The sequence below is a fragment of the Tursiops truncatus genome, chromosome 2 (assembly GCF_011762595.2).
Source record: "Tursiops truncatus isolate mTurTru1 chromosome 2, mTurTru1.mat.Y, whole genome shotgun sequence".
Taxonomy (NCBI): Eukaryota; Metazoa; Chordata; class Mammalia; order Artiodactyla; family Delphinidae; genus Tursiops; species Tursiops truncatus.
In genome coordinates, this window is record NC_047035.1 from 110,177,936 (window position 1) to 110,196,919 (window position 18,984).

Here is an 18,984-nt window from a genome sequence, read left to right on the forward strand (position 1 = left end):
GATTTGAGGCAAGTTCCCTTTTCCTGTGTGAGGACGGGGCGTGAGCTACCAGGACTCCAAGTCCTAGCTCCATCCGTCTACCAGGGAGGGGGGCGTTACCTGCTTCGGTGTCTTGAGGATGTTGCCCTGGAAGCCGTGGAAGATATAGATGACTCCTCTGTGGTTGTCCTCCAGAGGGGCTCCCACCACCACGTCGTTGTAGGAATCTTGATTGAGGTCCTGAACCGAGGCGATGGAGGAGCCGAATCGGGCATTCTGGTAACTGTGGGAATCCTTCAGTGTTCCATCGTAAACAAACCGGTTCTGCGAAACCAGTGTCAGGAAGAGGCTCAGGGGGACTTGGCAAGGGCTCTCTGGGTCGTGACCCGCTCTGGCCTGCAGCATCCCCTCTGCGTTTCCCCATTTCTCTCCTGCTATATAAGCCCAATGACAGAAGAGGTTCCCATCCTCCCCCACTCCACAGGTGTGGACACCTGATCAAGACAGGGATCAGGTGCCCCTGGAAAGCTGGCCAGCCTCCACGCTCCGTACCTGTCTCAGGTTGTAGATGTACACCCTGCCCCGCTCTCCGCCCTCGCTGAAGTACATGGGTGCGCCCACCAGCAGGACATCAGTCACACCGTCTCCATCGACGTCCACTGAGGTGATCTCGCTCCCGTAGTAAGAGCCTATCTGCGGCACAGGGATGGGGAGAGGGGCGTGGGGCTGGGCTACTGGGAGGCCTCTGCTCGCCAGTGGATGGAAACTGAGGACAGCCTTTGACTCGGAATTTTTGCCGCACAGATGAGAAGGTCCCTCCCTCTTTTCTCCTTCTGTTATCCATCCCGCCCCCACTTGGCTTTCCATTATTTAATTTTATTGATTGCCATTTATTCTGTAAGTGATACATTATAATGGCAAAAAGTGAGCAAAATAAAAGCAACAGATGAAGAAGAAAATAAAAGTCACCCACGGTCCCAACAACCAACTGTACCATGGATGTTTCAGTATATTTTTCCTCTGGACTGTTTTCTCTAGGGGGTGTGTGTGTATGGGTATGGTTTTATTTTTACAATCTGGGATCGGACTGGATGTATAGTTTATATATTCTGATTTTTTAAATAAAACAATGGATCATGAGTATTTTCTCCAACGTGTTGTATTTTTTTCCTACAACATGATCATTGGTGATTCTCTAATATTCCGAATTACACGTGCGCCAAATGTGTTTAATCAATCCTCTGTTGCTGGACATTTAGCTCACTTTCAATTTTTTATATTCCAAATACTCTGGGCTTAGCACCTTGGGTGATAACTTATGATTTCTTTTCAGTATTTGAGCACTGACTGTGTTCCTCTCCCACCATGGGTGCCGTGTTCCCCCCTTCAGTGAGGGCACCATCTGACCACTCGGTTAGAAACCTAAGGGTCCTCCCTGGCTCCACCCTCCACCTCTCCCGCCTGCAGTCTCCCCGCAAGTCCACCTGGTGGATGCCAAACATGTCCCGAATCCATCTACTTCCCGCCTCCTCCGATGCTACTCCCCCATGTGGGGCACCTTCCAAATCCCCACCCCCTCCAGGATGGCCCCTCCAGCCCACCACTGCGGGGAGCTAGAGTAGCCTCCAGCAGCTGACCATGCCGCTTCCTTGCTTTGGGGGAAAATGTCCAAACTCATCAGTGTGACCTTCCTAGACCAGCCTCTGTCCCCTACCCTCTGGCTCCCACATCCCCTCTAGACATACCAAGTGATTTCTCCTCTCCAAAAGCCCCCCGGCTCCAGCTGGCTTCCCAGCTTCCCCCTGCACATACTTTTCTCTGGCCTGTACCCTCTCCCCTCCTCTCTCTCCCGGTAACGTCTATCGTCCTTCAGGTCAGTGCCTGTTAGAAGCACCCCTGCCCTTCCCTACTCCACTCCCTGCAATGGTCCCTCCTCCATGCTCCCCCAGCCCCGGCTCCCTCCACCAGCGCCTCTGGACAGTGGGAGCTGTGCCTGTCCTGTTCCCTCCAGGCATGGGTGCCGTGCCTGGCACGCAGGAGGTACTCAGTAAATGTTTATAGGAGCAAGGGGTCGCTCAGGAAAGAAGAGGAGCCCTTCCCAAGGACAGGCCCTGCGTGAGACGCTTTACAGCCTCAGGTTAGCTTGTGTGAGCCTCACGTTGTCTTGGGAGAGATTATCGTCCTTATTTTACAGGGGAGGAATTGAAGCTCAGAGAGTTCAAGTCACTTGCCCAAGGTCAGAAGGCTGGTCACAGCCAAACTGGGTTGGAACTCTGATCTATCTGACCCTCAAGCCAATGATTCTCCCTCCCTGGCTTAGGGTGTTTTCAGAAGAAATTTATCCTCAAGCATTAAGAGCTTTTAACCGAGGAGAACGATAAAAATACAGAAGAGGGAAAAAGGAAATCATAAACACGGGGTGGGGGGGAAGAGATGCGCCCACATGAAATAATTAAGAGGTAGACAGAGAGCAAAGAGGGAGGCGGAGGGAGACCCTGTCTCAACATGTGGCCTCAGCTATGTGGGTCACGGTGATTTGGAATCCACTTAACTTAGCTGCCTTCAGCGCTGCGGTTTCTCATTCGGATGTTGGAGATGGAACCAGGCAGTATAAATGTCATAAATTCATCAGCGAATTCCCTTCAGCTCTCAAGGTCTAGCCTAGGGTTCCCGACAGAGCCAGCCCTGGGTAGAGTGTGGGCGGGCAGGGTGGAAGCTGGGGCCAGAGCAGTGCCCAGGTCCGCCAGTGCCCTGGGATGGGAAGAGGAATGGTGGAAGGATGGCTCCCTGTAGCTAGAGGGATTTAGGTTTGACCCGGTGAAGAACATGTCCTCATGGTGACAGGCCAAGGGCAGTAGAAAACGCAGGAGACAGGGCAGTTCCCAGGCTCTGGAGGGCCGGGGGTGAGCCCAGGATAACAATAAGGGCCTGGACAGGGCTCAGCTCAGGCCCAGGGCACTATGGATGCCGGATGCTGCCGGGCAGGAGGGGCCGTGGCCTGGTCTAGGGATGGTTGGGGGTCAGGAGGTAGCACAATGTAGACAGCCCCACCAGGAGTCCTGGATTCTGAACTTGACCCAGCTGTGAATCTACCCTATAACCTTGGAAAAGCTATGTTGCTTCTCAGGACCACAGTTTTCCTGGGCTATTGAAATGACTTGGATCAGAACCCTGTTTTCTGATCTTTTCACCATCATTGCCTCTTATCATAGCTTTCCAGCTTGCATTCATGACCATCCAACACAAGACTCTTAGCAGCACAGCCTGGTTGCCCACCACATCCGGGGCGGTGACACTGGCAGCCGTACAGTTCTGCATTGTGCCCATTCCGGGAAAGGAAAGAAGCTGGCATCTTGGTGAACCCGTGGGGCCGTGCTATGGGTGGAGGCAGGACTCCTCTCACTTCTGGTAGCGCCAAGGTGGCTTGAGGAACACGAGTGCCCCTTCAGGATGTCTACGGGCCCTGGCAGCCCAAGCTGGGAGGCTATAGCCTGGATGCTGCCTCTGGCCCTGAACTCTAGACATGACCAGAAAGAGACTGGTAGTTGGGGGCAGAGGTCGGGCCAAGGCACCAGAGACGAGGGCTCCATGAAGTGCGGGCTAGCAAATTCTCCTGGGTTCTCTTGCTGTGGCAGGGACCAGGCCTGGCTTCCTGGGGAAGGAGCATCAGCTCTAAGGCGGGTGTGTAAGGCGGGTGGTGACGGAGGCATATGCCCCCAACCAGGAAGGACGTTTGTGGGTCTGGGGACAGTCCTGAGAGGGAAGAGCTGAGCTGCAGTCCCACCCGTCTGCCCTGCCCCCAGCCTCCCCTGCGTTACCTGCTCGCCCTGCAGGGCCTGGTGGATGGTGAGACTTCGGTTGTTGTGCATAGTGAACAGGATGACTTTGCCTGTGTGGTTGAACCGGGGGGCTCCGGCCACATACACCCGCCCCTGCCTGGAGGACACGACCGATGTGACTGTGTATCCTGCCATGGGAGAAAACAGGCTGGTCTCTGGCCCTGTGGCCTGGCAGACCTCACCAGGGCCGTGTGTGTGGCTCAGCTGTGCCACAGGACTGGCCGCTGAACGGAGAGCATTCAGACCAGGCCGAGCAGATGTGATACCACAGGGCGGTAGTTCCCAGGCGCAGCTGAGGAGGCCTGGAAGAGGCAGGGCCGGTGAAGGGTGGGGAGAACTCACTGCGCCCACCCTCTGCTTGAAGGCATCGAGGAAGCCAGGTGGGGCCACTAATAGGCATTGCTGACCTGGAACACGCACATCCCATGCTTCACCTGCCTCACAGGTGAGTGCATGATGGAACAGCGAGGCAAGAGAAAGGCAAACCCTAGCCACATTTCTTTTTATACTGGGCAGGCTTTGTTTTTGATCCCCGCCAATAGTCTCTCTGGGGATCAATCAGTGTCCTCTCCATTACTGGAACCCCCTGCTAAGTGGTCCACCAAAAACTGAAGAGCTGGCTGTGCAGAGGCGAGGAACTGCTCCGCTCGGGGCATTTAGGTGGAGTCTCAGGGACTCCTGCAGCCCCAAAGCTTTGCAAACTCAAAAGAGGGAGTGACTAGGCTTCTTTCAGTGCACTCAAAAGAGAAAGAGATGGAAACCCAGAGGCTCTTTGGGAAAGGCCACCAATCTGTGTCCTTAGGATCTGTGCCTGATCACTGTGACTTTCCAGTCGAGCGCCCAGGTTTGGGGAGTGACTGTGCAGCATCTTCAGGCAGCTCTCCTGAAAGTGGGGCCCCAGAAGGTGTGCAAAGCTGAGAGTCCCACTTTCTGCCAGGCAACTGGATCACGGATCCCAGTTTTTAAATGGGTGTCAGGCCTTGTTGGCAGTTCCTGGGCAGTTTCTGGGGGATGCATGTCTCCTTCTGCCATGTGTGCATGCCTGCGTGTGTGTGCGTGTGTGTCTGTGTGTGCACTCGCGCCCATGCACGTGCGTGCGCCTGTGTGTTTGTGGGTAACACTGTCTCTCGGGTCACCGGTTGCTTCCAGTCTGGCCGCGGGATGCACAGAGGAGCCGAGGCAGTGGCCGGGAGGGTGGGTGCAGTAGGGTGGGCTACTCTGGTTCCAGACACACCGTGTTTGACTCTTGGAAATGTATGCTGGGAAGTGGAGCTTGAAAGGTAGGTGAGACCAAGATATCCCATGGCGGGTGGCTAACGTGGCCGTGTATTGAGGGTAGGGCGGGGTTAGGCTTGTGGTGCGCAGCAAAGGTTTCTTCTGAGTTGAGCGCTCAGTGGCACTACTGGAAATGTTCTCAGTTGGCCCTGGGCATTTGGGCTTCCTCAGAAGGAGGGACAGTGGTGGTGGGAAGGTCTTGGGGGCTGAGTGTCCTGGGGGCAGGCGTGGGCTGACTCTCAAAGCTCCAAGCTGTGCTGAGAGAGAGCTTCCTGCTTCCCAGCCGTCTGCTGGCAGTGGTTTCAGTTCCCATGTGGCTCCCTGACCAGCAGGCGGGGCCCCCCCGAAAGCTGGACAGCCTCCCTGAAGGGCTGACAGGAGGACCCGTGGCCCGAAGTCCATAAGCTTCCCCAGTGTGGAGGCGGAGAGCCTGGCCGGCCTGTCTCCTTCCCCAAACTCCCCCTCTCCCCTGGGGCACATCGGGAGGAATCTTCCAGAGACCCCAGACAGTGCCCTCACTGGACGAACCCCCAGAGGAAAGAGGAAGAAGAGAAAGGCACTCCCTCAGGACTCACACCCAAGGTGGTGACTATAGTTAAGGCGAGACAGTTGGGCCTCATGAAGGCCCTTCATCCTGGCTCTGCGCCCCCAGGATCTTCTGGGAGGAGTGACCTTCCCACCGCAGAGAGACCCACTGCCAACTCTGGATGGCCCAAGTTCACAGAGAAGTGGAGTCCGAGGCTGCATTAGTGATGAGTAACTTCACAGCTGGTGGGTTCCGTTCAGAAACCCAGAAGGACTCACAGACAACGGGAGCCCTGGGCATTCGCCCCCTGCTCCCTTCGTTCTGGTTCAGCCCTTTCAGAAAGGCCATGGCAGAAGGGCCTCAGCATGGATGCTGGAGGCCCTGCTCCTGCAGAGCTAGAGGTGACTGGGATCTGTCAGGTAAAGGTCTCACAGCTGGGACCTATCACCATCAGGTCAACGATTCATGCTTTTCTTTTTATGACCACTCTAAGGTACTTAATGGGAACTGACTTCTGCCTTGATTGTAAACCTTAACACATTCTCGACTTGCATTTTGCCTTGGGGAGACAGGCTTCCTGCACTCCAACCTGAAAACACAACAACAGCTGCCCTAGAGTCTAGAAGCATCAACCGAAACACATTTCAGGTTGGGGTGCATTGCTTGTCATTTATTCCGCCTGCTTATCGAGAGCTTGTGACGTGCCAGGTATGGCGCTGGACGTGGTGGATGCCAGGCTGGAGAGGCAATGGCCCCTGACTGTGCCTGAGTCAGCACAGAATATGCACAGCCAGGCCCCTGGCCTCAGGTGTGGGCAGGTTCTGGATCCCTCAGGTCCCCTCCTCGCCCACCGCCCGCCAGCCACCCTTCAGCTCCGGCTCTTACCCAGGTACGCGCCGTGGTTCTTGAGCTCCTCGGGGAACTCCTTCAGGTAGGACTCTCGGAGAGGAATGACCTTCCCGCCGCTGGTTTCCTTTAGCACAGCTCCATTCCAGTCATAGGCACCAACGGCTCCCAGCAGAATCCCGTCCTGACATTGGGAAGGGGATGCACATCAGCTCGTGTCCCCCAGGTGCCCCTCGCCGGGAAGCTGCACCACAGCCGCAACCACGAAGCATCCATCTGCCCGTCCCCTCTGGCACCTTCTCCTGGGTTTGTTATTTAATAGCTCAACTTCCAGCCAGGATTCTTGGCTTTTGAAGGTGCCTAGGAACTTTGAAGGAATGTTCTAGAAACAAACTCCAAATCCAGGACCAAAGCTCCATTCCATTTTGGGCTTCAGAACCCCTCTAGGAAATCTCTTGTCGCCATCCCTTCCTTCTGACACTCCTTTAAGTGGTGTCCCTATGCTTTTCCTCCTTCCCATTTCTTTGTAGTGTCTGAGTTGCTTTCCTGAGTGTGTAAATCCTGCTTCTTCATTTCTTCAGTAAAAAGCCCCTGTGTGTCTATCTTGTGTCAGACACTTGCTTGGTGCTGGGGATACTGTTCCTGCCCTCACAGAGCTCACAGATACTAAATAAATATACAAATAAACATAATACTTGCAAACTGTGGTAAATGCCACACAATGAGGGATATGATAAAAGTCATGGTGAGGTTGAATTTAGATTGGGAGGGGGCTCAGGAAAAGCGTTTTGAGCAAGTGATGCTTACCCCGACACCCGGAGGGATGGGATTTACTTATTTCTTTTTAGCGATATTTAAGTTTAATTTAATACAAACATCACATACTTCTACCTTCTCGGAAATGGTTGCTTCATCTTAACTAAGAAAATGGAAAACTATTATGACGTAAGTCTTCATTCTGTGATTTGTGTGTTTGGACAAGTTTAGGCAGACAGCAAAAGCTCCAGAGGTCCTGCCACCAAACCTACAGCATTGTGCAAATGTCCTGAGGCTGGAGAGAGTTCAGAGCCTTTGGCTTGAGGAACTGAAAGCTGTTTGATGGGGCTGGAGCCTTGAGTAAGAGGGCAAGGTGGCTCAATATGAGGCTAGACAGATAAGCCAGGTCCACATTTGTGACAGCCAGCACTCCAAGGACAGGAGCTGGTCTTTAGTGGCAGGGTAAGAGGATGCTACGATGCCTGGGCAGGAAGATAGAGAGCTCTGGCTCCTTGAGGGGAAGCCTCCAGGGTCATTTCCAAGGACTGGGTCCACTCACTCCCTGGGTTTCCCCTGCACCCTATCCCCACCCCCACCCCCCCAAACCATCCACATAACTAGTGGGTATAGGAAGACAAACAGCAAGCACTCAGAAGAGGAAGAGAAGTGACTAGGGACAATGAAGGGCTGAGGAGGGGGCGTGGAAGCAGGGAGGGGCTTCCTTCCTGGGTCACCTTGGTGATCATGTGCCAGGGGCATCCAGCTTTGCCTCCCAGCTTTGGGCTGTTAAAGCACAAGCTGGTGAGGTCACCTCTCTCCCACTGAGCCCTCCTTCAACCCAGCTGGTCGGTGGGATTTGCGGTTTCCCCACCACTTGTGGTCCAAGGCACTCAGTTTCTCCTTGCCCCCAAAGCAATGGTGACAATAGAAAAATGTGACTCTGGCCTTGGGACAATCAGAGCCATAACTAAACACACAGGCGGAATCCCCAGGCACTATTTCATTACTGGCAGTGGAGAGGGCAAGATTGTGAACCATAATAAGCTAAGCTTCCTTTTCTCATTTCCAAGGTGTCACTTTAAAGAGTAAAGTTGATCATATATAAGGATTTAAAAAGTCCTAATATTCTAGAGGTAGAACTGACTGTTCAGACAGAATGTTTTTACAGCTATAAATAAGCTGCTCTTGGGTGAGTCCGATGTGCTGGGTCGTGTTTAAAGTCTCACTTTCTCATTAGCTTTCTCCCTCCCACTCTGTGTGCCTCAGCCTGGGAGAGTCTGACAATCTGCGGGGTCCAGGATCCGGGCCAGGGCCTCAGGGACTCGCGCCAACATTCCTTGCACTTGGGGTGTGCTCCATTCTTTGAGGGACCCTTTCCCATCCAGTCACTCATTTATGAGAGACAAGTGGGACAGATATTCATTATCTGCACTAATGAGCACCCGAGGTTCAGAGAGGGAAAGGGAGTTGCCCAAGGTCACACAGCAAGTCAGAAGCAGGGCTGGGATGGGGTTGGTCAGAGGAGAAAATGACTATCTGCTTCGCCAGAAGCCCCTAGATTCTGCTTCTGATGCAACAGCAGACCAGTCTCTGCTTCACGGGGAGGCCTTTGAAGATGAATGTCTGGCTTTGTAGATGACCGGAAGCCTTTGCAATGTACTGAGAAGGGCTGGCTCAACCTGGGTGCCTGGGATTCAGCTGGGGAGACCTCATGCTGACTCACCACATGTGGGGCTGGGGAATTCCATCGGGATTTCTGCATTTGACAGCACTGGACAAGGGTGAGGGTCCCAGGCTCTCACCTTGTGCCATTCTACCCGGCAGTGACTCTAGGCCTGCGCTCTAGTGGGAGGCCATTTCCTGAGAAGGGTCTCCTGGGGGCCCTGCTGTGCGTGGAGAGGGCGCACTGAGGAGTGGGCGGGCTGAGAGGGCAAGCCACGGCCACCAAGGCAAACCTCAGGTTGTCACAATCTTTTTCCAGTTGGGGGAGCCCAGACATTTTGAGTTGGGAAAAAATCTGGAAGGGTGGAGCTGAAAAAAAGGACAAAAGCTTTGACAGAAGAAGCCAGGCATACAAGCCAAGCTGGAAAACAAACAGCAGGGCATCTGGGGAAGAGCCGTGTCCCATGCCCCAGGCCTGGCACCGGCTTCCTGACTTACGACCTCCTTTCCTATGAGGCCTCTGGGGCCCCCACCAGATATTACCAGGGTGTAGCTGGGTGGCCTTGCACAGATGGACTCTTGGCACCAGCTGACTTTCCTGGTGCTCTGTGAAGAAATGAGGACACAAGCTTGGTGGCCCTCAGGAGGTCGAAGGCCAAGTCTGTGCCCTCCCTGAGGACGACCTGTACCTGTATTTGCCTGAGCCTGGCACTCCCCATCAGATCCTGCCAGCTCAGCTCTCAGCTGCCCTCTGACCAGCCCTGCAGCAGTGTTACCTTCCCAGCTGAGCTGAGTGCTCCCTGGTGTGTGGCCATATCTCCCCAAACTCCATGTTCCAGCTAGTCCCTGTCCCCAGCCAGGGTCGGGTCACATCCCCAGCACAGGAAGCAGTGCTTCCCAGCTGGGGGTGGTTTAGCCCTCCAGGCAGTATTTAGCGGTGCCTGCAAACAGCTCTGGCTGTCCCAGCTGGGGGTGGTGTTGAGGTTACTATGGCCTCTGGTGGGTAGAGGCAGGACAGCCCCGCAGCAAAGAAGTAACCAGCCCAGGGGGTCGAGAGGTTGAGAATCCCTGGCCTGGGGGTTAGAGCATGATCTCTGGTGTCAGACGTTCCTGAGTTCCACTTAGCTCCAAAACTTCTAGCTGTGTGACCTTGGGAAAGTTCCTCACTCTCGCCTAGCCTAAGGGTCCTCAGCTGTAAATAGTTTTGTGGTGAGAGCTAGCATTTTGAATCCTTGGCAGGGCACCTGGCAGCCAATAAGGACTGGGTACATAGTAGTTCTTCTCATTCATTAATTCACCCATAAAGCGCTTCCAGGGAGGCAGGAGTCAAAGAATCAGATCTCACAGTCGCGTTGGACCTACATATGAGTCAGTACAGCCGCCTGTGAGGAATGATCTGATAGAGGCAAGGACGACTTATTCTGAGGACCCACTGGAGGGGGGTGACCAGCCGAGGGGGTGGGTGGGTGCATGGTGGAGTTAGGAAAGGATTTTAAGAAAACCTTACTTGACTTATTAGGAAGTCTCGAAATGCACACTTCCAATTCCAAGCCTCAAGATTCAATTCCACACATACTTTTCAGACATCTGCTCAAAGACTGAGGTTCACAGAGGTTAAATGATCTGTCTGAGGCCACACGGCCAGGCAGTGCTTTCCTCCGGCCTGGTAGTAATGGAATGAGAACACCAGATGCTAGTAGTTCTTGGCATTGGAGAGGCAGGACTGTGGAGGCAGGTGGAGGTGGCCCCTGGTGGTTCTGTTCACAGGGAGACCACCTAGAGGGCACCGAGGGCTGGCCTCCTCCCCCAGCCTCCCTTGCCTGCATGTCCATCACCAGAGTGGCCACGGGGCGGGCAGGACTCTGTTCCCAAGAGCCCCTTCTAAGGCACATGCATCATTAAGAGGGTGGGTTATGCTTTAACTAGCTGCTCAGATTCTCTCAGTAGAAGATGTTTCCAACAAGCCTCAAGTGGAGCCTGAGGAAGGGATGAGTGCCCGGAGGCTTAGATGAGGTTGGGCAGGAAAGACTCAGAAACAGGCCTGCAACGTTTCTGTGGAGAGGGGTCCTGCACCATTCGTGGTGCTGGAAGACAGTGGTCAGGGCACGAGGAGGGGGCGTCGAGAAGCGGGTGTGGGGAGCAAAGGGCACGCTGTTACTTGACTACTCATTCCAGATCAGAGGGTGGGTTATTTCTACTCAGAGGTCCTGGAACAAGGCCCAGGAGTGAGGCGCTGGGCACCAGGGCACAGCCTGAGGACATGGGGCTGGGCTTCGGAGGACCTCAATGAACCAGAAATGATTCCTGCCACCAGGAGTCAACTTGTAAACAATCCAGACCAGCATGGTGGCAGACTTCGGCTACCATGTCCTGGCCTCATATGGGGGCAGCCCTGACTGCCTGCCCCAGAGCTGGCAGAGGCAAGAGTCCACCGCCTAGGGCTAAGAGGACTCAGAAGGGCTTTACAGCCTTTAGGTGTCAACCCCTCATTTCACCATTATGGATGAGTTTCTTTTATTTTTGATTGAATCAGATCTGCAAAGCGAATTCAAATGCAAAACTCTTAGGAGAGATGGCAACTTTAAGGCTTCAACAGCTGAGAACCTTACATAATAGCCAGTCCACAGCCCCAGGAGGGCTGCTGAAAAGGGCACAGGCTGAAGAGGCAGCGGGTGGCTGGGGCTGTTGGTCTGGGAATAAGACTCACCCCCAACCCGTCCCCTTGGCTTGTTTCAAATGTAACTGGGGCCGGGCCTGCCGGACCATCAGTGTGTAGTTTAAAGGAAAAATCATCTGTTCCCATCTTGGGTGAGTGGTCAAGTCTTTTGTGTAGACAAGACCCACCCTAATAAAACTGCTTCCTTCTGTAAAATTTTGGTGTTGGGGAGATTTATGGAGTGCAGTGTAGGAGAGTCCATCACGGAAGGGGGCTCCCCTGCAGCTCCATCCATCACCACAGGCATCAATTATATATGGTCCTCTTCCTTCCTTCACACCTTGTGGCCCATGGGGATGACAGACTTAGAGGTATGGATCCCTTCTGCAAGCTTTCTGGCAGATTCATGCAGCTTTTTCTTGGTTACCCAGCTTCACAGGGAGTTCATCACCTCAGCAAGCAGCCGGCACTTAGCGGCCTTTGCATTCATTTCCAAATGCTAATGGAACCATTGGCTTACAAATCCATTCTGAAATGTGGCCAGGGATCCATAGCTAATTTTCCTGAAGGTAATTTCTGGAATATTCTCTTTCCCCTTTTTGCTAATCAGGACTAGAGTTTCCTGGGGCTCCAGGTCCCTGGGTTTTCCCAGCAGCTCTGAACTTTGGCCATCAGCCTGGAATGCAATGCCTGTGGCCTGGAGCTTTAGTGCATCCGGAGGCCAGGGAAGGTCTTGGGGCCTCCTCTCCTAACCTGGGCTCTGGTCCTTCCTTCCTCTTGTTGCTTTCACCCTTCCTAACTTGAAGGCTTCTTTCATTGCTAGGTAAGATGGCAGCAGACCAGGTTATCAGACCCTGGGCCTTTCCTCTGCCATTTGTGAACATTCTACTGGGTCCTTCCCCTGGGACTAGGGATCTTTCCTTCTGACAGAGCTCAACCGGCCCAGGGCAGTTGAAAACCCTTTCAGCATATTTGTAGGAAACAGCTGCCTGAGGCTGTCTGTGGAGCATTTCCAGGGGAGATGGAGCCCAGGGGTTCACACAGGAGATGGACCCACTCGGGCTCAGGACCAGTTCTGGGCAAAGCTGAAAGGCCAGACCTTCCTGTCTCCATTTCCCAGAGAGGTCCGACTGACCCTGAGAGCTGCAGGGTTGGACTCCGAGGGACAGGACAGCTGTGGCCAATTATTTTATTTTATTTTTAAAATAAATTTATTTATTTATTAATTTTTGGCTGCGTTGGGTCTTTGTTGCTGTGCACAGGCTTTCTCTAGTTGTGGCGAGCGGGGGCTACTTTTCATTGCGGTACACGGGCTTCTCATTGCGGTGGCTTCTCGTTGTGGAACACGGACTCTAGGCATGCGGGCTTCAGTAGTTGTGGCACGTGGGCTCAGCAGTTGTGGCTCACGGGCTCTAGAGCACAGGCTCAGTAGTTGTGGCACACGGGCTTAGTTGCTCCGCAGCATGTGGGATCTTCCCGGACTGGGGCTCGAACCCGTGCCCCCTGCATTGGCAGGCGGATTCTTAACCACTGCGCCACCAGGGAAGCCCCTGTGGCCAATTATGACGGCATCAGCAGCCTGGAACTGAAAAACCTCTGTGCTCTAAAATAGCAACCCAATGGTCAGTCAGAGCTCCAGACAGCCCACCATCATTGCACAATTCCTTTGGATTTGGAAGGATTTTTTTCATTTAGAAAATTTTTAAAAAAAGTATAGAAGAGTCTCAGATTCAAATGTAATCACTGTCTCTTTCAAAGTCCTACCAGATAAAAACTTCCAGATGTCTGTCACTTGAAAACAAGACATGGGGTGATAGAAGAACTGGGGTCTGTATCTACAGGGTGGGGAGAGGCACCCTGGTTTCTCTGATTAGGAGAAGAGAACAAGAGTTGAGCACGTGGAAGAAGCTGCACAGGGCAGCACATGACCTTGACCTCAATAACAAGCTGGGGCTCTGAGCTCCTGGTCTCTCCCCTGCAGCCGGGGAACTCATTGATCCTGCAAGGACTCAACTTGTTGACACACTCTGCTGCTTGGGCCACTGTCAGGGTTCAGCTGAACTCCCCTGAATCCCTGAAGCTTGTCTTAACCTCCCTTCTCTTTAGGTTCCCTGATTCCTGGGCACACACAGATCACAGTATTAGAAGCAGGAGACTGAACTTACCATTTAAGAGTCTTTCTCCCTAACTAGACTGTGAGCTGCTGTCAGCTGAAATGTTACCTTCGTCTCTCTATATATTGGGTTGGCCAAAAAGTTTGTTCGGGTTTTTCCCTACGATGTTACGGAAAAACCCGAACGACCTTTTTGGCCAACCCAATACATCCCCAGTGCCTCGCACAGAGCTGGGCACACGGGGAGATGCTCAAAAAATGACCTCGGAATGGAAGATGGAGATGTGGGACATTCACTCTCTCTGGCTGTCCCCAACATCAGGGCTGCTCTGAGACCCGCTCCCCAAGCCCGTCTGTGCTCAGACTTCCCCCAGGCCTGTGCACACAGCTTCCTCTCTTCTGCTTGCTGCCACCCATGGCTGCTGAAATCCTTGTCCTCAGGGGCCTGCCCGAGTGCCAGCCTCCCCCGATCCTTCCCTGACACTCCTCTCCCCTAGCCTGGACCTTTCCTTCTGTAAGATCCTGATCACATGTTGCTTTAATTAGTGTTAGATGAGTCCAGGTGGTTCCCCATTGAGCAGGGGGTCTCCACAGGGGCTCCGTGGATAGGGGGGGCCTCCTGAAGTTGAATGCCTGTACCCAGGAGAAGTCTGTAGTTTCTGTTACCTTACTCACCAAGCTCAGGACTGCGGTTCTGCATTGTTTGCAAACTGACTCCTGTTTGGCAAGAATAATTTCCGCTTCCTTTTGATACCTTAGTTGCATTTGACAAATGCTTGTTGGATTTAATGAAATTGATTTTCCTTGCTGCATTTTCCAATCAGCCCTGACCCCAGAGTCAGGAGACCAGGGCTAGTCCAGCTGGAGCACAGGACTGGCCGCCTGACCTGTACAAATGGATGCCCTCATCCCTCCTGGGACTCGGCCCCTTACCCTCAGACTGGGAGCTCCTTGAGGGCAGGGCTCTCACCTCTGAACCTCCTGGCATCCAGCACAGGGCCCAGCACAGAAAAGGCAGTGAAAAGATTTGCTGACATAACCACTTAAAATGGGACAACTATTACCATCTGCCTACTTTGCAGGGCTGTTTCTGAGCATGAATGAGGCAAGAAATTTTCTGGAAAAATTAAAGTGCTCGGCACATATTACATGACTGTTATCAATATAGGGCAGTTATATTTATATTTTGCTGTATTCAAGCAGGCACGAGACAGTCCAGATGCAGCTCAGGAAATGCTGAGTGTGAGTCGCGTTTCCATCCATCTGCCTGCTGTCTGCTGTGCATCTGTCCCCCTCCCTCCGTCTTGAGATCTATGACTGAGGCCCCCTTAGATTCCAAATGCTCTCACGGAGCAGCTGCTCGTTGTTGGGGAGAGAGCATGAGACTAATATTTCTCTCACTTCAGCAGGTCACTCAACCTTCCTGGGACTTGGCTTCTTTATCTGGAAACTGGGAACAAGGAATCCTGCCCTGTCCACCTCACAGAGGAGTTGGGAGAATTCGGTGGGTTACTGAAAGTGATATATAAGTGGGATGGACTGATAGGCATTTTCTGGCAAATTAGGAGGCGCAAGTCCACTCCCATGGGGGCCAGCCTGGGCAGAGCTTATGCACGCAAACCCAGGACACCTGTCTGTCCAAAGCATGCCACGGGGGCATGTGCTGATACTGACAACACAGGCTTTCCCTGCATGGTACTCCCAGGCGGGGCTATAACCCCAAACAGCTTATAAAGCATGCAGCTATGGACTCCTCTGCCCCTCTGGCAATCCTATGAGGTTTCAGCCTCATCTTGAGAATCAGAACCAGGTGAAGCACATGCCCCAGACAGAACATGACCCTTGTGACACCATATGTCTGCTTGGGACCTCTGCAACACGATGCTGAGTCTGCAAAGAGAGAAGCCCACCTGGGCTGCCTTCCAGAGCACACCTGGCACATCTGGACACCCTCCCAACATCGTTGCAGGGCCGTGCCCCTGCACACACAGGCCACCTGGGGCATGCAGGGCACTATTAGAGCCCAGGCAAGTGGTTTCGCCATGTTGACCTAGTTTTTGCATGAAGTTCTATGGACTGAATGGGACCCTTGGTCCTGGTGGGACACGTCCCCAGGCATGGGGGGGGGCTTGAGACAGCTTATTATAAGTTGATGACCTTGACATCCCTCTTCCACCCACAGAAGACGAGAGGCAGAGAGACCCCAAGAAAGGGGGATGAGAGACAGCCCAAGAACAGCGAGAGGATGACCCAGAGAGCTGGTAAGAGTGAGAGGGCAGGAGGGCAGCTCTAAACCCGTCCTTACCTCCACTATGTGAGAGGAAAAGCCCGTCTGTGACATCTCCAGCCCGAAGGAGGTTTCATTCTTGTTGGTGCCTGAAACAGAGGGACAGAAAGATGTGAGCTCCGCACCTGATTTCTTAGCACCAGACATGCCTGCAGCTCAGTCCCCAGCACCTGTGACCCGGAAGCACTTGCAGGGAGGTGAGAGGGGGCCCCGGGCCTGAACCAGCTCATCTGCCCCAGCAGCAGGCACCTTCCAGGTGGCCGTGTAGGTTTATTATTAGCAGCTCACTCCCTGCTGAAAAGGACTTGAAACGATTTATATTACAGGGCACGCATACTATAGGGATATCAACGAAGGGGAAAGATCCAGAAAAGTGCACGGAAAGAAATAATCTGCATTGTTGGCAAGAAATGGAATTTCCCACTTTGTTCATTCCTACTGTTCACCAGATTTGGTTCCAGATGCTTCTGGATGGTTCCCAAATATCAAATTGACCCTTAGGAGGAAGACCTGTCACCACCACAGATTTGCAAAGGAATCCCATGCGTGCTGAAAGGTCCTCCCTGCACAGGGCCTCCTGATGTGTCATTGGAGCCAATGTTCTCGTCACGCAAGGCGACCATTTCGAGAATAAACTCACTGATTTGGACGTTTAATTCTAAGGTGAGGGTCAAACAGGTTCATACTTTCTATTCCTTTATCATGGGTTATGAGGGCTTTTCTTCTCTTTCCCTGTGTCTGTGGCTCGCCATTTCCAGTGCAGAGCAGACTGCTTGGGCTCTGGGATGCTGCCCTCTATCTCTTTTGAAAATCCTCCCATATGGTAGAGCCCAATATGGCAAGGGCCCCTCTACAGCAATATATGGTGCAAACGAGACCCACGCCAATCAAAACTGGAGTTTGAATTATTAAGGAGGGAGGCAATCTGAGGAAACCCCGCAAAAAGGTGGAGTGGGAGCAGTGGGACTTGGGGGGCGAGCGTTTCAGGCGGTGGAGCCTGGCTCAGCTGGGCTCAACTCGAGTTGCCAGATAAAATACGAGACGCTCAGTTAAATTCGAATTTCAGACAAACAACTAATGGTTTTTTAGTACAAGTCGGCCACAAATGTTGTATTTTATATTTGCTAAGTCTGGCAATGCTCGTTCAAACCCCAATTCCTTCCTGAGTTGTCGGAGCTCTGGCAAGTCATTTGGTCCCTTCGAGCTGCAGTTTCCTCCACAGTAAAAGGAGGGGCTGTTTGGAAAGTGCAGAGCCTCACATCCAGCACAGGAGCGCTCCAGTGTTAGTGGTCATCACAAAGGGAGGACTCTCGCTAAACCCTCCCATCCCGGGGGGCGGGGGCGGCTGGATTTCGCTCTGTGGGCTTCACCTGCTGTGAGCCCAGGAGCCGTGAGCCCAGGAGCCTGGACCCCTCTCGAGAAGCAGCGCTCACCTTCCAAGCTGAAGATCCTGTCCCCCAGGGCGTCAACAATGTCCTTCAGGGCCGCCTCATCAGTGACGTTGAAGAAGTGCTTGTCATCGGGGTCACTGGCGATGTATTTGATTTCGTTTAGAAAAGCTTCTGGATTGATCCCCCTGCGGTTGTAGTAGCCCAGGACCTGCCAGGGAACAGGGGCAGGGGCGACAAACCGGGACATGGCACAGACCTCCCCACACACCCATGGCCCCAGACTCGGACCCTGTTCTAAGACAGGGTTCTGGGGCTTGGGAGTGTTTTCTAGTTTTCGGAGGTTTCAGAACCTCCCTGGCAATGGAGAAAAAACACCCCACAGCTGTTGCAGATAAACCTGGGCAGGACAGAAAGGAGATTCTCAACCGCTCTTTAGGAGAAGGTGTAACAAGGAGAGGCCCATCTGAGGGCCTGGATGGCTGGTTCACTGCCCAGAACCACCCCCCACCCCAGAGTCCCCAAGGGGTTGATGGCGAAGCCTCTAGAGGGTGGGCAGGGGCAGGACAGGCAGGACAGGACTCACGGCCACAGCGTATCTGGTCACGTTGTCCCTCTCGCTTTGCTGGATCACCTCCTCCAGGTCTGGGCTGTCGTGGGACTCCCCATCCGTGATGACAATCATCACCTTCTTGGCCCCTTTCCTTCCACCCTTCTGGAAAGCCTCTGAGCTGGAACCCAAGCACAGGGGGAGGGTCACAGAGGAAGGTGGGGATGGGGCAGGCCTGGCGCTCCTACTGCCTCGAAGCCAGGGCTAAGCCCCTGGGCAACCCTACACGGTGTTGGGACCTCGAACCAAAGAAGCTGGATTGAGATGCCCAAACTACTCGTTCGCCAGCTGCTCAGATGCGTCTTAAATCTGCTTGTCTTTAAAGAGTGACTTTGAAAAGCCCCTCTCAAGTCCTGATCTTGCTGTTTTGGGGAAGCAGGGGGACGGGGTGGGTCTGGGAGGGGAGTTCAGGGTCAGGTGGAGACCTTTAGAAGCCCTAATTCCACGGTTCAAAAACCCAGCCACACATTAGAATCATCTGGGGAGTTAAAAAAAAAAAAGGGATGCCCAGGCCCCACCTGGACTCATGAAATCAGAATTTCTGGAGTGTGGCCTGGGCACCAGCATTTTTCAAAAGTTCTAATGAACATCGGAGTTGAGAACCACTTCCCTCAGTTCTGAAAAGGTGACGTGCCAGAGCAACTCAACAGCTAAACCATGCCGTTCCATAAAACGTGTGTGACGAAGCCTGACAAAGTTCCGACGTTTCCCAGGAGAACCACTTTGATTCTACTTTGGGGACTGTTAAATATAAAATTCTATGACAAATATTTCTCTTTCTTGCTTTTTCTTTTGTTTTCAGTGGCTGGAGCAGGTGCTTGGCCTGCCTGCCGGGCAGTCCAACCAGGAGCCGGGGGGCTGGCGCTCTATGGACTCTTGGAGCTGGTGACTACGAAGAAGGAAAAATTGGCTCCTGAACCATCACTGGCTCTTGGTGCCTGTGTGAGGCCAACTCTCCTTCAGACCATGAGGTTCTGAAGTTTTCAATAAGGACCTAAAAATAAATGTTACCTTTAGACGCCGCAGTGAGTCCTCAAAGGTCTGACC

At 53.2% G+C, this 18,984-nt stretch overlaps 1 protein-coding gene across 1 annotated transcript in view; it reads right to left on the reverse strand.

The window, feature by feature from the left end:
- Positions 1–18,984, reverse strand: part of ITGA11 (integrin subunit alpha 11) — a 124,697-nt gene that overhangs the window by 29,283 nt on the left and 76,430 nt on the right. Inside the window, exons 8-14 of the mRNA XM_033851883.2 lie at positions 17,914–18,058; positions 17,373–17,538; positions 15,958–16,028; positions 6,505–6,649; positions 3,798–3,946; positions 532–672; positions 100–303 (exon numbers count right to left, since the gene is read on the reverse strand). Coding sequence (XP_033707774.1) covers positions 100–303; positions 532–672; positions 3,798–3,946; positions 6,505–6,649; positions 15,958–16,028; positions 17,373–17,538; positions 17,914–18,058 — 1,021 coding nt within the window. The remainder of the gene's footprint in view (positions 1–99; positions 304–531; positions 673–3,797; positions 3,947–6,504; positions 6,650–15,957; positions 16,029–17,372; positions 17,539–17,913; positions 18,059–18,984) is intronic.